This window comes from Ursus americanus, chromosome X (assembly GCF_024610735.1).
Source record: "Ursus americanus isolate L20-20 chromosome X, mUrsAme1.1.p, whole genome shotgun sequence".
NCBI lineage: Eukaryota > Metazoa > Chordata > Mammalia > Carnivora > Ursidae > Ursus > Ursus americanus.
Window position 1 is genome coordinate 30844983 of NC_142164.1, and position 27983 is coordinate 30872965.

Sequence of the window (27983 nt, forward strand, 5' to 3'; positions counted from 1 at the left end):
CGACTCTTGGTTTTGGCTCAGGTCTTGATCTCAGGGTCCTAAGATGAGTCCCATGTTGAGGTCCACACTCATCCCAGAGTCAGTTTCTCTCTTTCTCTCGCTCCCTCCCTCTCTACTCCCCCCCATTTGCATGTGCACACACTCTCTCTCAAATAAATAAATAAAATCTTAAAAAAAAAGAAAAAAATGAGGGAGAAGACCCAAATCTTGCTTACAGAAGAATTCCAAATTTTATATGTGTGTGTGTATGTGTTTATAGGTATACATTTTCCCTATGTAGAAATAGAACTTCATCTCCCTCCTCCCTTGAGTTTGGACTTCCTGATTCACTTCCAAAGAAATGAGGGTGGAAAAGAAAAAATAAATACCTTTACAGTGAAGAAAATCTGGCAAATACTTCCTGTAACAGTCAGAATAATGGCCCCTCAAAAATGCCCACTTCCTAATACCCAGAACCAGTGACTGATACTCTGCACGGCAGACGGGCCTTTGCAGACATGATCGAGTTGAGATGGGAAGATTATCCTGGATTATCTCGAAGGGCCCAGTGTTATCACAGTGGACTGTTTCTAAGAGGGACGCAAGAGGAGTCAGAGTCAGAAGAAGGAGAAAAGAAGATGAAAACAGAGGTTAGAGCTATACTCTTCGAAGATGGAGGAAGGTTCCACAAGCAATAAAGTTCAAGGGGCTTCTAGAAGCTGGAAAAGGCAAGGGAACAAATTCTTCCCTGAAGCCCTGCCACCACCTTGATTTTAGACGTCAGATCCCTAGGACTATAAGACGGTCAGTTCGTGTGGTTTAAAGCCACTGAGTTTGTAGGAATTTGTCACAGCAGCGATAAGAATTGAGTACCCCGTGTTTGCCGCGTGGGGCACATGGGCTTCCTTTCCGACTTGGTATGAACTCAGAAGAGGTACTGGGGTCGGTGGTGTTCGGAAGAGGCCTCCAGGAGAAAGGAACAGCACTTTGCCAGCTCTCGGTTGCCATGCGGGTGCTGGTTCTCCTCACTCTTTTGTCTGTTTGATATTTAGCGGCAAGTTGGGGGAGGCGGCCCATTCATGTATCTCTCTTGAAGTTTTCCTCGCCCAGTTGTGTGAAGTATTTGGAAAAGTATGATCCCACTTTTCTGAAGCACTGTTAATGTTTTGAAACTCATGAGTGGTTATTCCGTGTGAATATTCCCCAGTACTGTAAGCACTGTGGGTCCAAACCCATATAATCGCACTTCCCAGTACCTGTCTCCTGCTCTCTAGTCTTGGCTTTGTTTAACAATCCACCACTTGCTCAGTGGCTGGAGTCAGAAACTTAGGCGTCATCCTGGACTCTTCTTTTTCTTTCTCATCCCCCATATTCAGCCAATCACCAGGTCCTATTTCTCCTTCCTAATTATTTCTCCAGTCTACTCCTCCCCTCCCTCCCCCTCCAGTCCAGCCCTCCCGCGGCAGCCATGATGGTCTTTCTGAAATGTAAATGTGTTCGTATCATTTCCTGGTTTAGATCTCTTCAGAGATTCACGGTGTGGCAGGGCCTTTTGTGCGGCTCCTCTCCACCTCCCCAGCCTCATCTGCCTGGAACATATGTTGCAACGTCCCCCAACATTGGAAGGTGACATAGTCCCTCATATTTCCACCCCTTTTTCTGGTATGCCTTCTCTCTTATTCTTGGCCCAACCAACTCCTGTTTATCCTTCAAGACTCAGCACAAGTATCAACTCTTCTGTGAAACTTGTGTACCCCCTGCCTCTTCCCAGCAGAATTTGGTATTCTTTCTTATGGCTTCCTTAGCATCGACTCTCATTTCTCTGGTGGTGGTGGTGGCTATCAGTGTCCCAATAAATAGTATTAATCGTTCCAATGGCAATAGTCATTATAATAGCTAACACTTAAATAGCGTTTACTTTGGGACAGGTTCAAGCCCTGCCTATTAATTGATCTCGTTTTCATAATAATCCCCAGGAAGTAGCTACATCATTATTCTCATTCTACAAACAAGAAATTGAGGCACAGAGAGTTGAGGTAAGTTGTCCGAGTCACACACTACTATGCGTGGATGTGGAGTTCAAATCCAGGAAGTTCAGCTCTCGAGTCTATAAATTTAACCTTCTGCCTCTGTCTCCTTCCTTGGGTTATGAGCTCCCCGAGGAGGGGGTTTTGACTGTCCTGTGTCACCTGAACTACGTTCCCTTCCCTAACTGCATTCCATTAACTGGTTCGCTGATCTCTGACAAATGAATACGTGGTAGGTAGGTAATGGTTAACCAATTCCATGATGATGTTTTAGAGAGGGCAGCAAATGAATAAAAAGGAATGGCTCTAAGTTTTGTGCAGAGCTTCTTATCTGCTACCCATGGTGTTGACCCTGAGGCCGGGCCAATTCTGCTGACTTTGGGTGCATGCATACATTCTGACTGATAGGTTCAGGGCTATAAATGAATTGGGGGCTTGGAAGGGGATAAAAGTAAGATTTCTTGACGAACTTTTCACTTCTTTCCTTTTCTTATCTTTCATTTCCCTCCCTTTTCATCTTCCCAGCAAATGCAGTTGCATGGAGAGTGTTAAAAGATGATGTCAAATTTCCAAAGGTTCCTGAACCACAGCTGGGTCATGTTCTGTTTTGGGTTACATTTGGTTCTGTTTTGGGTGACAAGGAATATGGACCCATGAAATAATTCAGAGCCTTAATGAATGTGGACGCTTTTAAAAAATAGTCAGAAAACAAAGGTTTCCTTTGTCTTGCTAGTTATCGGTGTTGTGTGGTATTTTGACTCCCAATACCCCAACACTTGTTTTTTAAAAGATTTTATTTTTCAGCAATCTCTACACCCAATGTGGGGCTTGAACCTACAACTCCAAGATCAAGAGTTGCATGCTCTACCCACTGAGCCAGCCAGGTGCCCCTGTTTTTAGGGGTGTTTGGGTGGCTCAGTTGGTTCAGTGCCTGACTTCAGCTCAGGTCATGATCCCATGGTCCTGGGATTGAGCCCCATGCCGGGCTCTCTGCTCAGCGGGAGCCTACTTCTCCCTCTCTCTGCTGCACCCCCTGCTTATACTCTCTCTCTCTCTCTCTCTCTCCCCCTCAGTGTCAAATAAAAAAAATAAAATCTTAAAAAAAAAACAAAAAAAAACCCACTTTTTTTTTTGACCATTGCTTCATTTCGGATTGAAATGAACAGAAAAAGAGTAATACCTTTACTTTTTCTTGGAAGCTCTACTCTTTCATTGGATTAGACTTTCTATACCTGCCTTCGGGGTTGAGCTATGGCAATTTAAAACTTTGTGAACCTTAGATGGCCCTACTATGGGGCACCTCTGAGAGTCCAAGGCCTGAACCTGGCATTGAAGGAAAAGAAATATGTCCTCCTCCATTCCTCAGGATCTCCTTATTCACAGTATGTTATGAAACGAGTTCTCCTGGAGGTGAAGACACTTTCCTGTGTCAGTCCAGCATGGCATAGCTGATGCAGATACAGGCTACAGGTAGCCAGAAAGAAATCCTCTGGTGATCTTCACAGTCTGTTTTCTGGGAAACAAAATAACAAAGACAGCAGAGTGGATTCAAATTAAACTTGATGTCGTTTTTGACAGGAGCTATGCCTAGATAGACATTGTCATTTATTTGTCCTTGGCACGTGATTGAAAATACTCTTATGTAACTTTGTCTGAACTTGTCTGAGATCAGCCATTGTCCAGAGTTGGCAGGGCTGTCAGGCTTAGCGAAGCTCCCATTTTTGGCCTTCTGAAGCTTGGGTGGCTGTTGGCGTCCGTGGGAGGCCACCTTGAACACACTTTTCTCTCTGGGTTCCCTGAGGCAGTGCTAAAATGGATAAGGGCCCTACGGACGCAGCAGCTATTTGGTCTGCAGACCCTGCACTCTGTCCCGCCATGTTACTTTTATCCTTGGACCGCGTCACGTGAAGGGAAAGTACAGAAATCCTAGCTCTTGAGCCTGTGTTCCTACCCATTCCCCTTAAAGGTAGTTCATTTACCTGACTGACCCTTCTGTGGAAAAGGCGCACTGCAATACTGAGTTTGGAGCTGGAGAAACCCTGTTTTTTGGCCCTGGTTCTGCCACCGTTAATGGTGGCAATTTATTGAATCGGCTACCAGTTCCTCTCTTTTTCTTTCTCCTTATTTTCTGAACAGAAATACTTTCTCCTTTCCTTGAAAATTAATAAGGTGATATGCTTGAATTACCTTGTTCTCCCTGGAAGGTAGACCCTGAATCAGCTCACCTTGATTTTTGAAAGGAGTTGAAAACACAGTTACGGTTATTTGTTTCGCTAATTATAGTTGTGGCTTCCCAAATAACAGCCTACATTTCTTTAGAGATAGAAGAAGATTGCAGAGATAGTGTTCAACCCTCTGAAATGTAAAAAGAAATGGGGCGCCTGGGTGGCTCAGCCGTTAAGCGTCTGCCTTCAGCTCAAGTCATGATCCCAGGGTCCTGGGATCAAGCCCCGCATCGGGCTCCCTGCTTGGTGGGAAGCCTGCTTCTCCCTCTCCCGCTCCCCTTGCTTGTGTTCCCTCTCTCGCTGTCTCTCTCTGTCAAGTAAATAAATAAAATCTTTAAAAAAAAATTTGAAATGTGAAAAGACAGGGAATCTGATCTGCAAAGGTGAGAGAGCGTCTGGAAGTTCACATAGCAAGGGAAAGAGCCAAGACGTGAGTATCCAGGTTTTCTGATATACATAAGTGTCATACATCAGAAAGCTACATTTTACCTATTTCAAGTAAAAAACAAACTTCTATAATAAAAGCTATTTCGTCAGATTTTCCATATCATATAGTGTATGTGATACATGTAATATTTACAGTTAAATTAGTATAGCCTTTATCATTATTTTTATGTGTAAAATATTTTTCTCTTGGCTACATAGTTCAAGTAGTTTCTTTTCTGTGGGTTGGATAGGGAATAAGTATTACATATCTAATGATCAGTGGGGAGTAGGGACATGGATTGAAATAGAAGGGAAACTTGGGGCGCCTGGGTGGCACAGTCGTTAAGCATTTGCCTTCGGCTCAGGGCATGATCCCAGGGTCCTGGGATCGAGCCCCACATTGGGCTCCCTGCTCCGCTGGGAGCCTGCTTCTTCCTCTCCCACTCCCCCTGCTTGTGTTCCCTCTCTCGCTAGCTGTCTCTCTGTCAAATAAATAAATAAAATCTTAAAAAAAAAAAAGAAATAGAAGGGAAACTCAACCCAGTCTGTCCTACCCTTTCCTGTGAGTGCAATTCTGATGTGTTATTTGGCCTTAAACATATACTCATGACACATTTACATCCAGACACACCTCTTGCCGTTAACAACATTGTTAATTCAGTTCCAACTCACTTTCCTGCCTCAGTTATCTTGTTTTCCCTAAAACAAATTGCTAAGATCATATTTTTTTTTTCTAGCTATCTATAACCCCATGTATTCGTTTCCTCTTGGTGCCGTAACAAATTCCCACAAAACTCAGTGCTTAAAACAACACAGATTTATTATTTGACAGTTCTGGAGGTTATTGGGCAAACACCAAGATACAGACAGGGCCTCTTTGCTTTCTGGAGGAATCCATTTCCTTGCCTTTCCCAGCTTCCATAAGCCACCTGTGTTCCTTTGCTGATGTCTCCTTCCTCCACCTTCAGAGCTGGAAACCGTAGGTTGAGTTCTCACATCTCATCCCTTAGACCTCTTCTGCTTTCTTCTTCTAATTTTAAGGACCCTTTTGATTGTATTTAGCCCAAGTGGGTAATCTAGGATAGTCTTTCCATCTCATAAAAGTTACTTACATCTGCAAGGTTTCTTTTGCCATGTGAGGTAACAACATATTCACAGGTCCCAGGGATTAGGAAGTAGAGTTTTGGGGGAGGGGCATTACTTTGCCTATCACACCCAGTATCCATGTCAACTATGTCATGCTGTGTCTTTTTCTTCTGAAGATATTAAGAGAATGGCTCTTTTTCAATTGTAAACATGATTTTTTTTAGAACACTCATCATTAGTGCTTATCCCAATATCCCCATGTACTTCCTTTGCTTATTAAGAGAATTTCCACCCATTAAAGATGATACATATCTGAAATTTATAAAGGTTTTGGAAAATGCAGAAAAGAAAATGAATCACACATTACTCCACCCTCTCTAATATAAACCAGTTATTGTCTTGGTATACTTCCTTTCAGCTTTTTCCATGTATTTATTTTATATAGTTATCATGATTATGTACAATTTTGTCTTTTTTTAAAGTAAGCTCTACACACAATGTGGGGCTTGAACTCAACCCTGAGATCAAGAGTTGCATGCTCCACGGACTGAGCCAGCCAGGAGCCCCAGGATTTTGTTTTTCTTACAAACATGATACCATGAACACTTTCCATATTGTTAATAGTCTTCCTAATCACCTAATGAAAAAAGGTAACATTTTTCTTGTCACGTTAGTCCATATTCCTAGTAGAAGACTTAGAAAATATGGGGAAGTGTACATAAATAATTTCTCCAATTTCATTATTCAGATTTCACTACTCTTAACATTTAGGTGTATTTCATTCATTTTTTTTCTATCCTATTTTTTTTAAAGATTTTATATATTTATTTGACAGAGACACAGCCAGCGAGAGAGGGAACACAAGCAGGGGGAGTGGGAAAGGAAGAAGCAGGCTTCCAGCGGAGGAGCCTGATGTGGGGCTCGATCCCAGAACGCCGGGATCATGCCCTGAGCCAAAGGCAGACGCCCAATGACTGCGCCACCCAGGCGCCCCTCTGCCCCTCTATCCTATTTTTTTTTATAAGGCAGCATTTAGACTCCTATCATATGTGTAGCTTTGTATCATGCTTTTCTCTAATAATAATATAATATTTACATTTTCCCCATGTTTTTAGTATGTATTGTTTTCAAGAGTAAACTTTAAAATAAATTGTATTGCAAAATTAATATGGCCATTTTAATTTTTTAATTTTTAATTTTTTTTAAAGATTTTATTTTTAATCTCTACTCCCAACATGGGGCTTGAACTCACGAACCCCCGAGATCAAGAGTCACATGCTCTTCTGACTGAGCCAGCCAGGTACCCCCTGGTCATTATTTTTATTTTCTTTAATTTTTTAAGTTATTTTTAAAACTTAGAAAGTACACATATGAAAAATAAGAAAATTTATATCATTCATAATTCAATCAGTCAATATTTGGGTCTATATACATATAAAATATGTGTGTCGTTGATTTCTAAAAATGGACTCATATTATCCACACTCTTTTTTATTTGCATTTTTCACTTAATATGACAAGAGTCTGTTTTGTGCCCTTATTGCTTTTCAACATCATTCTCCATAGCTTCACAAGAGATATGCTTATAAAGTACTTTAAACACCGTCTGAACATAATAAGCCCTCAAATGTCATTTCTCCTCAGAGTCGTTGTCAGCCTCATTGTAAGAATTATTTTATTGTATGTATGTGCCAAACTTTATATTAGCTTTTTTCTCTGTGAATCCTTTCATTTTGAAACATCTCGAATTAACAGAAAAACTGCAAGATTAGGACACAGAACTTTTTTTTTTTCCTTGAATCATTTTACAGTAACTCGCTGACACGGTGCCCACCAGCCCCAAATTCTCTAGAGTATAATTCCTATAAATGAGAACATTCTCATATAACCTCAATTCAACCATCAAAATCAGGAAATGAACATTAATACATTCCTACATTCTAATCAAGTCTGTTCAAATTTTTCCAATTATCCCCAAAGTGTTCCTGATAGCAAAAAGTTCCAGTTCAGAGTCACGCATTGCATTCAATTGTAACGTCTCTTCGGTTTTCTTCCATCTGGAACACTTCCTCAGTCTTTCCTCGATTTGCATGACCTTAACACTTTTGAAGACTACAGAGGCCAGTTATTTTGTAGGATGTTTTTCAGTTTGCATTGGTCTCATGATTATACTCAGGTTTTGATTCTTTGGCAGGAATTGCACAGTAATGATGCTGTGTTCTCATTGCATCCTCTCAGGTGACACGTGGTTTTGATTTGTGCCATATTGATGATGTTAGGTTGATTAAGGTGGTGTCTGTTAGCTTCTTCTCTGTAAAATTATGTTTTCAGCTTGTTCTCATCAGTGATATTTTGGGGTGGGGTACTGGGAGATATTGAAGCTCTGTAAATATCTTGTTCCTCAGCAAACTTTTAATATTTCATTTATTTATTTTTATCAGTTTGTAGTCATACGTTCCTAATTTAATCAAAGAATTAGAATCTGTTATTTCTTTTGATGCCACATGGCCCCAGATTCGGCCGGTAGGAGCCCATTCAGGTTGGTTTCTACATCCTTTTGTCATGTTTCCGTCATTCTTCCTTGCATTTTGAGTTATCTTTTACTTTCTGAGCACTTCCTTGCCTTATGGTTCATCGTGGACTTTCTCTGCCTTAGCCCTGGAATTGGCCATCCTGGTTCCTTTTCATGGAGAAGGGTATCTAGAGCTGAAATCTGCGTGCTAATGTGTGTTCGTTGCTATTGGCATATTGCTGTCCCCAGGCCCTTTCAGTGGACAGAGCTAGGAAATGTATATATATATATTTATACACACATATATACATACACATCTGTATTTCAATATCTTTATATATTGAAAACCATGAGTTCTCACCAATACCTCAGATTTCAGTCCAACGCTGTGGAGCTCATTCTAGATTCCTCCCTTTCCATGCTTTCACCCCTTCATCTCCAACATTGAGAAACAAACCTGTGTCTTATTATTTGACCAATGCCCCTGAGTGTAGTATGTAGTCAGTACCCTACCGATGCATCCTTGCCCTTTCCCTCCTCAAATGTTGGCCTGCGACAGTCCCTGCCTGGCTGTGGCTGCCGTCCCCCTGCACGAATACCCTCCTCATTTGGTCTGGAGTTCAACTCACCGTGTTGGGCCCCCAGCAATACCGCAGGGCCCCTCATCTGCCCCCCACCCCCTCACGGAGGGCAGGATGCCTTCTTTGCTTTGCCCTAACTAATGGCTTTCGGACTAAACTCTTCAGGAAGGGGAAGGGAGTGGACATTCTCTGTATTTTGACTTTTAAGTCATTGTCACGTTTTACCTTACAAACATAATTTTTAATGATTACTACCCTCCCATTGGATGGTTAGTTACCTCGCTTAGGTCTTGCTGTTGTTCTTCCCTGCCGTCAGCATCCATATTTTCTTCATTATATTTGATGATACGTTTGCTTCTCAACTTGAGTACTTTTCTTTAGATGAATATTAAGTAGCTTACTGGTTTATTATTATTGCTGATTTCACTTTTACTTAATTATAGAATAAACTGTCTGAAAAAGAAGCAGTTGGGAGTAGGGTGAGTTTTCTGATAAGTATGGGATAATTCGTAGAATCGCTACTGCTTTCTCATAATAATCATTCTAAAGCGGAGATTATTTAAAAACCTGTTACATAGTAACCTTTCCCCGGTTATTTAAGATTGGGGTCCTGAGTTCAAGAAGTCTAATTTCCTTAGCATGGCATAGAGAGCCCTTCGCATCAGGCCCTACTTCCTGCCACTTCTCAATTCAGCACCCCGTGCTGTTGCTGCACCCTGTTTTTTTGTCCTCCCCCAAATATACCACGTCCTTTCATATCTCTGTGATACTGCTGGATTACCCCACAGGCAGCTGAAGCACATGCTTAGAGCACCAGCCAGGCATAGGTGCCAAACAGTGCGGGGAGAAAAAGAATGCTTGATATTTCATGAGCATACGATTTGCTCTCATCAAAGACATTAGATCTTTGTCGGATTTACATTTTGAAATACATATGAGAGAGTTACCATGGCCTTTTCTGTGATGAAAGCCTCTCCAGGTTTATTCAGAACTTCTTCTGTGCCTGTGGTCTTGCTGAATCTGTGGCCTCTGTTCCCTGCCCCCCAACAGAATTGCACGATAGTCCATCCCCCAGCATTTGGCTGAACATCTATCATATTACATAGCACACGGTGTAATAATTACTTTTTTTAGTAGTCTCTCCTAACTGGACTGTGAAGTCCATGAGGAAAATGAGATGTTCCTATCAAGCCATCCCTTTCCTGTGTCTAACGCAGTTCATTAAATGTTGTTGAACTGAATAATTTATTGTCCTGTCTATGGATGCAGATGGCGGCCCTTGTGGGAGAGATTAAATATTCTCTCTGAAACTACAGGACACCTGATTCACTAGCATCTACTAGGATAGAATTCGACATGTCCAAGAAGTTCGGTGTTGTCAGTTTGTCAGACTGTCCAGGGAATAGGTAGTACTCAGAAATAAGCCATCTGAGCAAGGCAGACGGTATCTATGCCACAAGCTGTCTACCGCCGGTGGTTTTCCTTCTAGCTTCTAACCCAGTGTTCTAACAATCAGGATGCATCTTTAGATTCTCTCGATTTATTCTTATATATACATGTTCATTCAATTGCATTGGTTCTTTAAAAATCAAAGAACCTTTTCAGTTAGATCTGGACCAGAGGTAGGTCAACGTGGGAGAGTTGTGAAACTTCTCTTGTTGGATGGATTCCCCATGACCACTAGCATTTGTGCTGCATAAGTATCATTTGTCTATGGGCTACAGCAGTCATAGCGTGGCTTAACTTGTTCCTGTCCCAGAATTTCAGTTCTGCCCCCGACTGCAGAAAAAGTCCAAAGATCCTCTTTGGAGCGTGGAGCCATCTGAGTAGAATGTCTTCTGACAGCAGTGGTTCCCAGATGCCATTTAGTACATGGAAGCTGGTTTGTTGGGGTTATTGTTACATGTTGGAAATTTAAAAAAAAAGAAAGAAAAGAAAAGCAACAATTTAGTGATTTTTTTTTTCTTCCAGGAAGCTAAATCTATTGAGTATAAAGCACCATCCTTTTTTCTGAGAATGCCCTTCACTTTTTGATTGTTAAAAAGTCGTCTTGCCCGTCCTTTAATGAAATGATGGTGATCAGAGGTTGTGTACTCTGATTATTTGAAAATCTTAAGGCAAGATATGTTTCAGAATTTAGGTTCTTTTTGAATTTTATACAGGTAATAAAATGCAGGTATCGTATATTATATAACAGCCCCCCCAAAAGAAAACAGCCCCAGGCGGGACTGAATTGACACCCCATAATCAGTTTCAGTAATATTTCTGCAGCAAAATGTAAGAATATTTATACTAAGTTAGACAGAAAAAGCCTGTGGATAGCCTCACATTCGTTCAGGTCAGGCTTTACTGCCAGATGAGTTCAGGTCAGTTCACGTTTTGCTGCCAAATGTATTACAGGCAAGAAAAAAAAAAGGCCATCTGATTTCCAATTGTTTGGATTTTGAAATTGTGGGTAAGGGGTCATGGATTTGTAGTTGCCTTTTAAACTTTCTTACTTTGCAAAAGAAATTTGGCTACCCTTTGTAGGACCCCGAGATGTTCTTGAAATTTCACTGGTCCGCAAAATCCAAAAGCATAGAAAGACACGCCCTTGAAAGCTATTGAAATGAGGATAGCTTTATTTTTATACTCATCCCTATCCAGTGATAATGTCATCTTTGAATGCTGGAAGATTCCTCAAATACACTTCTAATCAAAGCAGGTTGAAATTAAATTCATCTTGTAGCAATTTTAGGAGACTGGAGCGGGAGAGAAGTTTGTAGCAGAAAACTACCCATGACTCCCAGTGATAGCTTGGGATTCTCTGATAGGAATTGGTTATAGCCTGAAAGATCTTATTGAATGCATCTGTTAGGCCAAATAGATGAGTGAACTTCAGACCCTAGGGATAGGTCTGTGTTGGGGAAAGGCAACAGCAAATAGCTAGGTGAACTTTGGTTAACTGATGAATTTTTGGCATTTGTGGTTTATGTTCCTATCCGTCAGATGGGGCTAACAATTTCTGTCTTGCAAGTTTAAAATGAGTTAGCAGCCATGAAAGTACTTTTACAGTAAAGACCACTCTAACATGTATAGCTGGTATTTTGTGGAGGAATTCTGTAACTACAATATATTACCCTTCGTACCACATGTTCATTGTGTATAACATTGTCCAATCTGGCTTCTGGATGGAGAGGTGATCTGACCTCTTTATTCTATATGATCTTTAAAGGTTCTCTTTTCTAGCATTCTAATAGGATATATTACCTAGGTAAGAAGTCTGAAAGTAATAGAATCAAAGGAACACAGCTACTTAATTCTTATCCTACCAAATCTGCCCATTGTGTGGACTTGGTAAAACAAGTATTATACCTAGCTGTGCTATAATTTGGCTCTTGCGTGCTTACAAACAGTATTTCTCTGTTAACCAAGGTGCCAGTTACTGATTTATTACCATTCAGCTTCAAATTCATCCTTTTTGCCTGCTCTGGAAACATGGACCTGAGCCCTTTAAATATTTGTTTTCTTTACACCTGGCACTGAAGTTTTATTAGTGGAGGGTGCTGGGAAGGCATATCAGGAGGAGAGGGTTTTGCTTCCTGGTTCCTGTGTGCTCGCTTGCAGACTGTTCCTACAACTCCAGCATCTTCTTTAGTGCTTAACTTCTTCACCCAATGGTCAGGAGCTTTTCCCAGTGCGCCCGTAGGTAGTTTTGTAGCAGAGCACTTCTGATAAGACGCTTTCCAGAGGGTGCATTTCTGGCATGTTCTAAAGGGTGAGTTTCAGAAAGTTCTACAGGATGGGTTTCTGGCCAATTCCAGAAGATGGTCACCGCAGCATCTTCTCTGCCCTTCAGTGAGCCACAGCTCTGCCCTCTCCAAATAAGGTCTGGATCTCCGCCTGGGTGCGGGGCACTCCTTTGGACACTTAGACACTATATTTCAGCCCTGTGGGAGGGATCTCTTCCTTGGGTGCTCTATTTCAGCCTTAGGGAGAGTAGTTGTTCCTGAGATCTACGATTCCTGTATTTTTTTTTTAAGAATTTTCTTTACTTATCACTAGACAATTGCTCACCGCTCCAACTTTCTGTTATTCTAATCCCATCATAGTTAATTATTCCTTATGTGAAACTCTCCCAGTTCGAATTCCTGTTTGGTTTCTCTCTCCTGATGAGGCCTAGGCAGATACAAGCGGTTCAAGGTCCCCAGGAGCCACCATGCATCACTTGCAAGGCGATTCTTAAGAAATGATACCATTGTACCTGCAGTTGAAAATATTAAGACCACGCATTTCAAACAGTCTTCAGGGAAGCATCTTAAAATACCATAAAGTTGAAATGTTCTTCCCGTGGAGTCTTTGTACACCTGTGCGGTTCCCTCTCCCTTCTCTCCCTCCATGGCCCCCGCCTTCACTCTTATCTGTTGTTACTCTTCTCCTCCCCTTCTCTCCCTATTCACCTGATTCAGCTCTTTCTAATCTCAGCTTTGTCTTTAATAAGCTATCATGTGACCTCCCTGGGTCTCAATTTCTATCTTGTTGAGGCAGAGATAACGAAAGATCATGAGTTAATGAAATTAGGACATGAAAGTGCTTTGTGATTGGTAGGGCATCATACGAAAGTAAGGTGTGATTACTTGCATTTATTAAATAGTTTTTGCTTCCATGCGTTGAATTTTTAGTTTACATCTTATTTTAAAAGCTGTAAGGAGCCTTCAGGGGCACAACCTAATAGTACAGATATAGAAATACATATACTTATTATGTGAGGCAGAATGTGCTGGGCACTAAAATTAGGGAGCAAATAGGATTATGGGAGCCCTGACAATGATGATTTAATTTTGGCCTGAGGATTGTGTTTTAGTTCCAAGGAGAGCCACCTAATCTTGAAGGATCTAAAGCTGCCATTTTGATAAATTTCTGTGATATCAATGGGCCTTGTGTTGGGCACTTTACATATATTATCATATTTAGTCTTTACATTTATTCTTATAATCTTAAATTATGTTATTATGTCTTGGACTCATTTTTTAAATATTTGGCTCGAGGACAGATTTTTGTTCATTTGTTTTGTTTTGTTTTGAACTGAGAAACCCCTTCCACCTCTATGTGAGTAGTCAGTAGCAGCGAGAGTCTTCATGATAGAAAATTTTACTTTTTTACTGCGGCATTTCAGGTATATTCTATTTCTGTATATATTCCTGGATACCTGCATTTGAAAAATTGGTCAAATGCTTTCACCTTAGAAACAAGGATAGAGAGAAATATTCTCTATAATCTCTATATTGAAATAGGGAAATGATTTGTTTAAAAATTATTCTCTCTTGTTTGTCAGTAGATAGTATGTCAGTGGGCGTAGTACATTCTGGGGGATGACATGGTTGACTACGGGAAGAAATGTAGCATACCATTTAAATTAGAGATGGGTGCTCTTTGAATACCAAGTGTTCTGTGAAATCACAGGATGAGTGCATCTCCCAGTGGAAGATGTTGCAAAGTGCAAGTGACTCTGAGTCCTTCCGAAAGCGCTTGTCTTCACTGGTTGGCTTCTGCGAGATGCCCACCAAAGAAAATTCATCTGTCTGTTAGGAAGTCAGGAGCTCTGCATCTTCAGAGTCATTAGAAACCCCTTCTCCAGTTTTGAATTGTTTCCGATGAGCTGTGCATTCTTTCTTTGTCAGTTTGCAGACGAGGTAGAAACTTCCTGTTTATTTGGCAAACAAAATATGTGAGCGTTGCTTGTGCGGCCTTAAGAAATCGCCCCTAACAGATCGGTGTTTTCTGACGTATAGTGTGTGTGCTGCTGTGGGTATGCAGATGACTGGCAGTACGTAGACCTACACTTGCAACTGGAATAGTTTTGTTATTTTTTAAAATGCTATTAGGAAAAAAAAAAGCCTGGTGTGTCAAACCCATTTCGTGAATATTATTGCTGAAGTCAAGACTGGAGCAGGTTACAACATCTTCTCCAGACCAGCTGAATTACTAGTGCAGTGCTCAGGCATGCCCGAGAATGTGTGGCTACAGTCTTTTTAGGGATAGAGCAAATCTTGACATCCAGAAAATGCTAACTTTTAAATACCAAGTATTTATAGTATATGTAATTGTGAATTGGAATCAGGCCTGTGCTCTTTTTTTTGTTGTGGTGGTGGGTTTTTTTTTTTCCTCCTGTTTTGTTGTTGAACTAACACGGATCTGTGGATAAAATGGAATTTTGAAAATGTAAAGGTGCCAGACTGTGAGGGAAATGCTAATAACGCAGGCATGATTTTGATGAAATCGGTCATGTATCTCCAGATATGAAGACCTCATTTAATAATTGCCTGAACCATCTGCTACTGATGTAAAAGGACTGACTGCAGAGGAAACAACTATCACACCAATATGATGGAATTTGAAATTTGTATTTTAGTAAGTATGATGAGAATGAGCTTCTATTTTAAAAAATATTTTATTTATTTATTCGAGAGAGAGTATAAGCAGAGGGAGGGGCAGAGGGAGAGGGAGGAGCAGACTCCCCGCTGAGCAGAGAGCCCGATGTGGGGCTCGATCCCAGGACCCTGAGATCCTGACCTGAGTCAAAGGCAGACGCCTCACCGACTGAGCCACCCAGGTGCTCTGAGAATGAGCTTCTTGCCTCACACATCATATGTGTGGAGGCACATATTCTAACATGAGACCTTCTAATCTCATGCGTTATTTTGAAACCCACAGAGTGTTGTACGCAACCCACGTCAGAGGTTCCTCAAAAGGTTAAACATAGTTATTATATGTTCCAGAAATTCCACTTCCAGGTATATGCCCCAAGAATTGAAAACAGGTAGTCAGAGAAATACATGTATGTGCCTCTTCACAGCAGCACAGGAGCCAGCAGGTGGAAACAGCTCAGGTGTCCGTCAGTGGATGAATGAATAAACAAAACGCGGTGTGTACACCTGCAGTGGAATATGTGGCCATAAACAGGAATGAGGTACTGGTGCATTCACACTGTGGATAAACCTCTGACACGTGACACTCAGTGGAAGAAGCTTGGCACAAAGGCTCACAGAGTGTATGTGAAATATCAAAACAGATGAATCCATAGAGACAGAATACCTGTTGGCGGTTGCCAGGGGCTGTGGGGGAGGGGAGAACAAGGAGCAACTGCTTAACGGATATTGGTTTTTGTTTGGGACTCATGAAAATACTTGGGGACAAGATAGAGGTAGCGATTGCCCAACATTAGGAATGCACTGGACGTCGCTGAATTCTTTAGCTTAAAATTGTTAATTTTCAGGGCGCCTGGCCGGCTCGGTTGGTAGAGCATGCGACTCTTGATCTCGAGATCATAAGTTCAAGCCCCATGTTGGGCACAGAGCTTACTTCAAAAAAAAAAAAAAAAAGGTTAGTTTTATGTAATGTGAATTTCACTTCAATTGAAAGAAAACCTGCCCCGGAGTGTGGTAAGTGTGGCACTGTGTGGGGAATAGGATGATGTGTTAAGTTGTGTGCAAGCATTTCTCGTCTCAGGAGTCACGCATCTATTTTTATAGCTGCCTTCTCATTATTGTAAGTTATAACAGTTTGCCATTTGCAGTAATAGGTAGAAAGTTTTCCTTTGAAGACAAATGTAAATTTAAAAGGGCTGATTTAAAAAAAATGATAAAAATAAAGGTGTTACTGAGATACAACAAATGACAGTAATTCACAGCTGTCTGAAGAATCAGAAACTTTAAGAAATGTTATATTCTATGTTAATTTTATTTTTTATTATATATAATATATTATATATTTATATATTTTATATATATATTCATATATAACTGCTCAGTTGGTTAAACATCTGCCTTCAGCTCAGGTCATGATCCAGGGTCCTAGGATCGATAATATATATATATATATATATATGTATATATATATATATATATATATATATATATATATATATATATTCCAATTAATTTTTATTGAGCGTATACTGGGTCCTGGCTGCTGTTCATCAAAGGTGAATAAGACGTGTTTTTTGCCTTAGATACTTTTACCCTAATAAAGGAGATAAGCTATATTGATAAATAATTCTAGGAAGAGGCTAAATGTGCCAAGTGCTAAAACCGAGAACAAACAGACTGAGATCAAGACAAGGTGACCAGTCCCACTGAAGAAAATGCTAGAATATATCTGGAGAACATGAACTGAGAGATTTGCTTTTGCCATTAGGAACAAGGAACAGAAGTCATTAATAAATGCAACTGACAGTGTATTCAGTATTCGAGTTTCATCGACTGTGGCCCTCTGCGCCTCTGCCTTTCCTCTCATTAACTTTGCGGTCATCCTGGGCTCCCTTCTCCCCAACAATCTCATATTTAAAGATAGCAGAGTGGAGGGCTTGTAGTGGCCCCTGCAGCTAGACTGCCTGCAGATGAATTCCAGTCCCAGCATTTACTCACTGTATAACTTTAGTCGTGTCACTGGACTTTTCTGTGCCTTGGTTTCCTCTTCTGTAAAATGGAGATTTTTTTAAAAATATTTTATTTATTTAGTTGAGAGAGAAAAAGAGAGCATGCGCATGTGTGCGTGAGTTGAGGGGAGGGGCAGAGGGAGAAGCCGACTCCCTGTGGAGCAGGGATCCCCATGCAGGGCTCAATCCCGGGACCCGAGATCATGACCTGAGCCACCCAGGCGCCCCTGGAAAATGGAGATATTAATAGTACCTACAGTATACAGTCACAGTGAAGAGTAAGTCGGCGAAGTGAGTAAATGGGTAAAGCATTTAGAATGCCACTTGTTCCATGTTACGTGGCCCACAGCCACTGTCGTCATCTCCTGTCCATTCCATCTGCTACAAATCTTTTTGAATCACCCACTGCCCCCCCCACTACTACTGCTTTAGTTAAAGACTTGATGTTGTTACAGTTGATTGTAGTTGTGCCTCTACTAGTTTGGCCTCCCCTCCCCCCCCCCCGCCCGCCGCCCCACCGTTCCCTCTATCTCACTTGACTGCCTGACACCTTCTTGCCTAGGCTTAGCACTCAGCTCAGGTGTCCCCTCTGTGGCACTTGCCCTGATTCCCGGGCGAGCCCAGGTAAGGCTCTCGGTGTGTGTTCATATGACCTTGAGCTCGCCTCCGCTGCGGTGCATCTCACACAGTACTGTGACTGTACTCGATCATTCCCTGGGCTGTGAGCACCCTTGAGGGGTGGGGAGCTGGGCTTATGCTCAGGTTTGAAATTCCAGCTGAAATACGACCCTTGTTACGAAGTAGATGCTTATTAATTGGGTGGATGAATGAATGGCCCCTGCTTGTGGAAAGCTAGCTTACAGCGTTGATTTTGCAAGCTGAGGTGAATACCCGTAAGGCTAACGAAGAACAGTGTGTGTGAAGGGCCACAAGAGTTCAGAAAAGGGCGTTTGGTGGGTGTTAGACAAATGAAATTAGGCTTCAACAGGCAGAGTTTGCGGGGCGTCTGGGTGGCTCAGTCTGGTAAGCATCTGTCTTCGGCTCTCGTCATGATCCAGGGACCTAGGATCGAGCCCTGTGTGGGGCTCTCTGTTCAGTGGGGAGTCTGCTTCTCCCTCTGTCTCCATCCCTCCCCTGCTCGTGCTCTCTCTCCCTGTCTCTCTCGCTCAAATAAATAAATAAAATCTTTTTTTAAAAAGGTAGAGCTTGATTTGTAACTTAAGAACACGCAGAACTTGGGGCGCCTGGCTGGCTCAGTGAGTGGAGCATGATCTTGGGGTTATGGGGTCAACCCCCATGTTGGGTGTAGGGATTCCTTAAAATCTTAAAAAGAGATAAAAAGGAACAGGCAGAACTTGTGTGAACAGAGGAACAGCCATAATTTAAGCAGGGGGAGTGTTTTATGAGTTGAATAGATGTAATCAAATAAAAAACCAAAACCATGTAGCATCTCCCAAAGAGAGAAGAGCGCAGCGTCATTAGGGTGTGTGTGCAGGGGCGAGGCGAGGGGCGGTACAAGCAGTTCCCAGCCTAACAACGGTGTGTGTTCTGAAGGTTTATTTACAGATTGTTTGCATGACGGTGAAGTTTCTGGCCGTGCCCAAAATATTGTATTTAACCTACTTAAGTAGCTGATCTGTCCCAGTGTAGCCCGAGCTCCAGGGCCTGGGAGCAGGGGGTCAGGAAAGGCTCGACGGGTTCTGGGCTGGAAGACGTGGAGTGGTGGAGGACGTTCTTCTCCAACCCTCTCTGCACGCTTACCTACACCTCCGTTTCTCTTTATCTCTGGACACAGTTGCTCCAGCCCCCCAGCTTCCCCCACCCAACTTCCCTCATAGAGCACCCCACCCGAGTTCGAGTTTGCAAGGACTCCAGAAGGTTTTCACCACCAGCCTTTCCCCATTCTCTGAGGGTAACAGCTCTTTGCTATTTGAAGAAACTTGACTGAACTCATTCACACCAATGTGAGAATAACTGACAGACACCTTATCCTGGCAGCTCTCATTATCATTTTAACAGGATTCTCTTTAGCTCGAACGAACGCATGCTTGATGGAATTTCTGGCAATAGTACACAGCAAACAATGAGAGAGAGAAGTGAAGGTGCAAACATCGGAAGGGAGAGAAAGTTTGTTGGAGCAGAGTTCGCACTAAAGGGGAAGTATTTTGGGACAGGGAAAGCCTTTGCTAATTTCCCTTTCTGCTCTAATCCCTCCTCTATATATTTTTGGTCTATTCCTCTCTTGAATCCACAGCAACTGTAAGCTGCATTTAAAAAAAAAATTACAGCTCCCGTGGCAGTTCATGGCTAAAGGGATTTTGTGTTTTCCTGTTGTGTGCAAATCTGGGACAACCCATAATGGAAAGTAAGCTTAAATAAGCAAGGAAGAGCCGGGGTGGAGGGGCCTTGAACGTGGACTCCACAAATACATCCACACAAGGAAGGAGTCATAGAAGGTTTTTGAATAGGGGGTTGAGAGGATCCAAGCAATATGGAAGGCATCATTCATTCTGAGGTGTTTTTTTTTTCAAAGATTTTTTATTTATTTATTTGACAGAGATAGAGACAGCCAGAGAGAGAGGGAACACAAGCAGGGGGAGTGGGAGAGGAAGAAACAGGCTTCCAGCGGAGGAGCCTGATGTGGGGCTCGAACCCAGAATGCCAGGATCACGCCCTGAGCCGAAGGCAGACGCTTAACAACTGAGCCACTCAGGCGCCCCTGAGTTTTGGATTAGTAATGACAGGGTGTCGAATTCACTCTTGGCTCTCGTGTGAGTGGTCAGTACAGAATCCTACTTTTTTGCTACACTTTTTTTCATCGTTCTGGGACTTCTTCCATTAACTGTTAGCATCTGAACCCCTGCCTATCTGACTGTCCTGTGTGGGTTCTGAGCCGATCTTTCCTTTCTGATTCAGGATCCTAGAGACTGTTACAGGACTCTTGTGTTTCCAACTAGCCCATAGGGACCTCTACACTGTGTTTCTGTGTCCCAACAGCAAAATTCAAGTGCAGTGTTAGCAAAACACAGCTCCCTTTTATAAAAACACATTACTTTCATTTAAATAAAAACTTCCAGCCTTTGTCCCCCGGAACACTCCCCAAGATAGTGGTTAATGATCTGTGTCAGTTAGCCCGTCGCAGGGGCAGAAGCCTCCACCCCCTGTACCCAGCCCTCAGCAGATGCTAAAGTTTGTTGTGAATATGCTCTTCCCTATGGGGAACTCCATTGCCTTTTATTCTTTTTATTACTCACTATGTTGATATCCTTGATATTTCTACCCTGCTGGTTTGCATACATGGGAAGGCCAGGAAATGGCGTGAGAAGAGGATTTGAGGCCTTTCCTTCAGCCTAAATTATAATTCTCATAGTGGAACAGAAGAGTCATAGGTTTTCCATCAAATATGTTTTTTTCTCTATTTTGAAAGTTCCAGGGGCTTGTTAGCATTGGGCCCTCCGGTGCCTCATTTGTGTATTTCACTCTTGACTGCTCGCTGTGCCATTTGAGTGACTAGGTATTGGTGATGTGCAGTGGCTTGCTTGGTTGCACTCGCTATTTTATTTTTTGGTTCAATCTAGTGGAGCAGTTATTGTCAAAATTGGATTTTGTGGCTTACTTTTTCATCATCGCTGGCTGCAATAATTTAAGAGGATCTAACAGTCCCAAGAAGATGCTTCTATCCTTTTCAATTAGCAGTCTGTAGACATTATTGGTTTTAGGAGATGCTGCTTCATATTTCAGCGTTCTGGTCTAGGTGGCGAACCAGTGAAATGCCTTTCTTCAGTTTTTAGTTTTACCAGTACTATCTTGCTTTAGACAAACAATGATTGGCATCTCCCTTCCTTACTGTAGCTAAGCGTCTCGTTGGCTCGGTTTAGTTCAGTGGTCTCTTCCTGAGCCATTCACCCATCCAACCATCCATCCATCCATCCATCCATCCACCATCAAGTTGTTGTACTCCTGCTCTTCTGGGCACCCTGCTAGGCACACACCGGGTCGATCAGAGAGACGTCAAAAGGAGCCGTTCAGGTATTTAGGTATACTGTTTGAAATTGTAGCCCTTCATTTATTTCGTACCAGTCAGAACTGAGTTCAGGTGGATAAGACCCTCTCGTGGTTTCTTGTTTCATTATCACCCCAAACAGCTTAGTCTTGGAGGAGAGGAAACCTACCTCTGTCAAACTTGATTTCACCAGAATTGGCTCCTACAGTTGGCCTCCTGTGTGACAGGCACCGAGACGGGTAGAATAAAACATAAGGAGGGCCCAAAGGCAGCTCTCAGGAGTTTATAGTCTAGTTTACAGCACAGAAACAGTTACAATCCAAAGTGCCAGGACCTGTAATATTCGGAGTGTCACGGGGATTTAGGAAACCTAGCAACGGAGGCTGTCGAGGGATGTGAGGGGAGGCGTCACGGAAGGAGATATACTTGAAAACTTAAGTACGACTAGAAATCGGCTTGGTAGACAAGGAGAGCGGGGAATTCCAAGTGGAGAGAGTGTCCTAGGAAAAACCACTGAGGCACGAGGGCGTATAGCATGTTAGAGGTCTCCGCCAAGAAACGCCAACGGAGGGATAACGGGAGCTCTGAGAACTGCCACTGGGAGGGCCTTTCTGGCAAAGGTACAGGTCGATGATTCTGCAGCTTTAATCACATATCATCCTAGGTCTCCCGTGAGGTCATCCTCTTTTCCTCCAGCTTTTTACTGACTTCCTCGTAAAGTAGCTCCATGGTGGTGTTGAGGAGTCCCATTTGCGGGGTTTTCTTCCCTCAAATAAATATTAATACAATACAGGGGTGACTAATGGACACCAAATTAGGTGTCGGGGGGCCTGGATTCTTGTTTTCCAGCTCTCTCAGCAGCTGTGTCACTTGAGCCAAGCCATTTAATAACTCGGTTTCTTCACTAAAATGGGACTTTTCAAATGGGAATATTACCACCTGCATTGCCTACCTCAGAGTCTGGGTGGAAAGGAAAATGAGACTCTTAAAAATTAAAAGGTACAGTATACTTTATGATTTGGGATGCTGCCAGCTAAGGCTGTCTGTCACCCGACACTTAAGACAAGTAAAATGCTTCTTGGAGTATCCGGATACAAAAAGTAGGTTGAAAGGAAGTTGCCAAAGAGGAATATTCTTACTTCCTCATTAACTCCCTACATCGGTCCTTCTGTCTGTGGAACGTCATTTGGCTTATTTCTTCACTAACATGATAAGATTTCCTCTTGCCAAGGGCCTGTCATGTGTATCTTCACCCATGTTAGATTCTCACGGTTGCTGTGAAAGAGTAATAGATCTCAGACCTAGGCTGCTGGAGCGCCCGGCTGCCTCAGTTGCTTAAGCGTCTGACTCTTGATCTTGGCTCAGGTCATGATCTCAGGGTTGTGAAATTGAGCCCCACATCGGGCACCGTGCTCAGCGTGGAGTCTGCTTGTCCCTCTCCCTCTGCTCCTCCCCGTACTCTCTCGCTTTCTCTCTCAAATAAATAAATAAATAAATAAATAAATAAATAAATAAATAAAATCTTTTAAAAAAAGACTGAGGCTAGTAAAATATGAGTTGGTATATTTCATAGTCAACCTTGAATAATTTATATCCATCAGGTAGTTTGAATTACTCATGAATTACCCTCAATCATTTGTGTAACCATATAGTGGAACGACCTGCACTTTGTTACGTTTCAGGGTTATATAGAAAGGTTGTGATTCATTCCAGTAGGAATGGGAAGTTATGAAACTGGGCTTCAGCTTTTTTTTTTTTTCCATTTTTCCTAATCCAGTGACAGTACAGGTAGAGTTATTAGTAACAGGAAAGGGCTTTTCTTCCCCTTTGACCCCACCTTTCCCATTAGATTGAGTGGTAAGACTCCTGGAATCAGGACTAATGTGAACTTCCGGGCTGTAGGAATATGAGCAATTGCTCCCAGTATAAATACCCCTGACCAACCCTGTTTAGATCACTGGTTTTCAAAATCTGCCATCCAAGGATGTTTCTGCATGACTAAAAACTCTCTAAACCCCTTAAGTCCTCCTGCTCTGAGCCATCTGACATATAGCAGAAGAAAGGAGAGTCCAGCATGGCTATGGCTGAGATAACACAATGAGGCTATTTTAAATGGGATGTAAGTGAATTATTTATACTAGATTAATATAGAGCCTGTCATCAAAATCACTCAGAACCTGAGAGATTTACTGTGTACTACCAGGAGGTGGTTCTTCCCCTCTTTTCTCCTCTTCTAGATGACCTAGTGCATGTGAACGTGCATGTGAATTTGGATAAAATGCCTATCCTAGTTCAAGCTATAATATAAAATGATGATTGCTTTTTTTCTGCCAGGCTTGAGGGAAATACTCTGGCAATTGTTCTGTTTTCCCCAAAATTAAATGAGGAAATGCTCCGGCTTATTTTCTTTTTTGTTTTAAAGTCTATGATACCATTGATACATAGTTTAAAAACATTCTTCTGAGGACCTAGTGGATTAAATCATTTTTATGTCCCCTAAGTACTGCCCTTTTTTGAAGAATTCTTGAGAAAAGTGTGGCCCATGTCCAAAATCACATTCTCCTTTTTTTTTCTGTATTTGAATTTTTTCCTTATAAGTTAATGGAAAGGAAAGTGGTCAGTTTTTTTGCACTCAATAAACAAGAAAGAAGGTGTAGACAGCTTTTATCTGGGGCATTTTTAAGTCATTGAAAGAATATTTTCAAGTATTAACTGCTTTTTGAAATTATTGGCAGAATCCTCGTAACCCATTTTAACATAAAATGGTTGAATAAGATGAAAAGATTTTTTTATTGTCTACATAAAAGAAAGCAGCATGGTTTTTGCATCATTGCATAAATCTAAGAGATTATGCATACATAAAAAGGATGAGACAAAGCTGAATGCTAAATGCCAACATCAACGAAAGCTTGTCTGAGTATTTGACACTGAGCATAATGGGGTGTGGTTCCACAGGGAGAGAACACTCAACATTTACACCCCAGGACTTGTTTCTCTGGTAAAACTTCTTGTCCTAGATTCATCTCCCAGCCAACACCATTATCGCCCTTTTTAAACATCCCCCCTTCTTACACATGGATTTTCTCCCTTAAACCTCATGCAGTGCTAAACCTTACGAATCTAATGCCCTGCCCTCACTCTCCCATCTCTTTCTGTGGTCTTCATGAATTCTTTTTGTTTATCGTATGCACCTTCAGGTAAATTCTCTCGGTTTACTGCAAGTAGTAAAACACAAGTACAGACACCCCCCCCCCCCGCCCCAAACCTCCTTACAGCTCTTTTTTTTTCCCCCTCAAAGAGCTCCATAATTAAGCTATACTGTTGGGATCCCTTTCTCATCAATTTTCTGGAATTTTCGAACGGGAGCCGTGAGGTATACAACCAGCATCGTTACATGGTAATGCATAGTCGCTACCCAATGCAGATGGAGTTCACTTCACAGTTCATAGCCTTTCCTTTTCAGGCTCGAGAGTGGTAAAAGAAGGTACCGAGATTAGCGTATGCTGTGAAGTCTGGAGAGGTGCGCTTCTTCGGCCACTTACCCTGGGGCTCTGACTTGCCTTCGTGTCATCTCACTGCTCGCTTGGCTTTATAGGCAAAGAGTCCAAAAGGTTTTTCAAACAGTGTCTGCTCAATGGTAGGAGGAATGCATGGTCCGTGTAATAGAGGAATATTTAAAAACCGGAGGAGACTCAGATTACCATGGGAGGCATCACAGAAAAGAATGGAATTTGAGCTGGATCTAGAGGGATGAGCTGAGTTCAGAAAAGTGGAGAGGGAAAAAGATTGCATGTAGGAGGACCTCTGGAACAAAGGGAAACAAAGAACAAAACAAGCTTGTGAGCTAGAGAATGGGCAGTTGGTGGTAGGAGATCCTACGTCAGTGGATTCCAAGACTAGGTTGGCCAGCTTGTAATGAGTGCTTAGTGCTGGGCATTGTTGCTTGATGAATTCCTCGAGTGATCCACTCATTCAACAAATGGCTTCTCATAGCTCCTAGGATGAAATCCAAGCCTCTTCACTCCCTCTGTATACCTTAAAATCCACTCCCCTCAACACTATGTACCTATACTCCTTCCAGTAATACTGCAGATTTTCTCAATCCTTCTGACACGTTGTACGCCTTTAAATCTCTGTGTGTCTGCACAGACTGCGTCTTCTGGGGTCTGCCTGGGGAACGCCTCATTCCTCGACCTCAGTTCCAACCCGATTTTTATTGCTCCTCTGATTTGTATCTTTGCTCTGTAGAATCCTAGGCATGTACTAGTAAAGCTTCTATGCCATATTTTGTGCTGTCAGGGTGCGTGTCTGCTTCTCTCACTCAAATAAGAGCTCCCTGAGAGCAAGGGATTGTGTCTTGTTCACCTTTATATCCATATCACCTAGCAGTTTCCCTACCAAACGTAGCAAATTCTTAAGTATTGGCTGAATAAAATATTTATCGAACATTTAATTTACATCATGTACAGTTGCATTTTAGGGGAGCTCATCCAGAAGCAAGGCGATTGACAGATTGAACATGGGAGGTGCAGAGGGACCAGTCATAGGTATTTTTGGAAGTAGCTCGTTTGTTAAAAAAACGCAAACACTAGGGATTAGACACCTGTAAAATTGATAATGAATGATAGGACTTAACGACTAGAGGCACGAGAGAGGGAAGCGTTACAGGTCATGAAGATTTAAGGTAATGTGACCAATAACAGGGCAGTGACCCTTGAAAAAAAAAAGCAGGCTACTTTCAGGTAAACATGTTTTTTTCTACGTCAGATCTCCTGATGCTAGTATTTGTCTCATCCCACCTCTGCTCTAAAGATGAACACTGTTCCTGTTCAATTAACTGGAACTAAGCTCAAGATTCCTGTGGTTCTGATCTCCGTATCTGATCTGCGCTTAAGATAAGAGAAATAGTTCAGCCACGCCGGCTACAATTTGCTACCAAGGGAAGGTGCTCAGCGCATAGGTTTTTGAATACAGAGAGGCTGTTTTCTGCTTTGGGGAGCTACAACCGAAGTGCTATACCAGGCAGGTGCACTAGGGTGCGCTACTGTGTAGCAGAGCCTAGCTGTGCATCGCCGCTCTCAACTTTAAAACTCCAGAGAATTTGATGAGAGAGGGATCCACAAGAACATGACAAATGATGAGAGTTCAAACCTTAAGAGAAAAATGGGCTTATTGGTAAGAGACCTTTCTTTTCCTTTATCTACTGCTGTTGCTTATTCATTAAAATAGCAAGCCTGTTGTTTTCATATGTGCCTGTGAAGTGGTATACAAAAATCAATTTTATATGTATTGTAGAATTCAGGAGACATATTGGTAACCATGCAAAAATCATAGGAAGCATGGATAAAGCTTGATTTTTTTTTAAAAGTCACTGAGAAAATTCTGCTGTATTTCAGAGTGTGGTATAGATGTGTGTCTGTATCTCTCTATATAGCTTAAATGTAATACAGGTTAAGAAATATATATATTTTTTAAAAGTTAAAATAAAGAATAGTGACTTGTGTAGAGATACATAATTTCACTCAGCTACCAGAAGGTGGCACACCAGATTCTCCTTAAATACACAAAGGAAAGGAATAATATTAATAGGAATATAAAATAAGCTGTATTTAAAGATACTTTCTTGCATTTTTAAGGAAAAAATTAATATAATTGTTATTTGCGTGGTGACGCTTAATGCTAAAACGTGGCAAATATTAATTCAATCCATTGTAGCTTCTTATAATTCAAAAATAACAATTTTTTATGTGTATAGCATTTTAAAAGTAGACTTTGAAATAGTATTGCCATTAAAGAGATGCTGTTTCGAATTCATCGTTCTAAAAAAGAAATACAAGACTTGCTGCCTACCTTTGGCATAAGAGGTCCTTAGACTGAGGCTCACATTTTGGGTAAGGTCTCTGCCAAGGTCTTTCTAAAGATACTATCAGCCTATGACTTTGATTTAGTTGTGACTTTAATAATGCATTGTGCTTGTGGGAAGACCCGGAAAGGAGCCCAGACTGCTTATTTGGAAGCAAAAGTTAGATAAGGGTAATGCTTAGTAACGGTCACTTTCTGTAAGCTAATAGCAACGTAAATGACATAACGTTAAATACATTAAATTAGGGCTGAGAGCTCCCCAACACCTGCCAGCTTACTTTGATGTTCTCACAATTTGACGGGTGACAGCATCACCGCAGTGCCCCCATAGTGTTCTCTAGCTTGAGAGCTGCCTTCCCCAGGCAGTAGCAGAAGTCTGTCCGTTCGTCATTGTCCTATAGATTAGCCCAGAGGGGTGAGATACATGGCAGAACTTCGCCAAAACAAAATCCCCTGCTCAGGAGACGGTGCGTCTATCTGTATGTTTCTATTAATTACAAGCAGTATGAAAATAAGAAAATTGGTAGTAAACGAACCTAGAAGAGCATTAGCCATCTGTTCCCTGAAAGCTTGTAATGTGTGTCATTTGCTTTCAGGTTTTTATGGCCAAAACAGTCTATCAGCAAAGAATTGAACTTTAGGCTTCAAAAAACTGGAAAATGACAAAGCATTCCAAGGCCGCATATATATTTACTGGAAAAATGTTTGCTTCTGTCCAAATTTGGCTAGTTTAGTCTTTCAGATCGGCTGCCAATAGATGTTATACTTCATGTCAGTCTTTATTCCAGACTTTCTGAAACATTAAGAGGGCTTCTAAAAACAAATAGAATCTTATGGCTTTCTTGTTCAGTTTTTTTTACAGTTAA

At 41.7% G+C, this 27983-nt stretch overlaps 1 protein-coding gene across 6 annotated transcripts in view; it reads left to right on the forward strand.

Moving 5' to 3' along the window:
• KLHL13 (kelch like family member 13) overlaps positions 1–27983 on the forward strand; it is a 192380-nt gene that overhangs the window by 86690 nt on the left and 77707 nt on the right. Inside the window, exon 1 of one of the 6 annotated variants that reach the window (XM_045805019.2) lies at positions 26178–26430. The exons of the other annotated variants lie outside the window; for them this stretch is intronic. Within the exon in view, the coding sequence (XP_045660975.2) occupies positions 26390–26430 (41 nt within the window). The 5' untranslated portion in view covers positions 26178–26389. Of the gene's footprint in view, positions 1–26177; positions 26431–27983 lie in introns of those variants that run through there. 6 annotated transcript variants of the gene reach the window in all.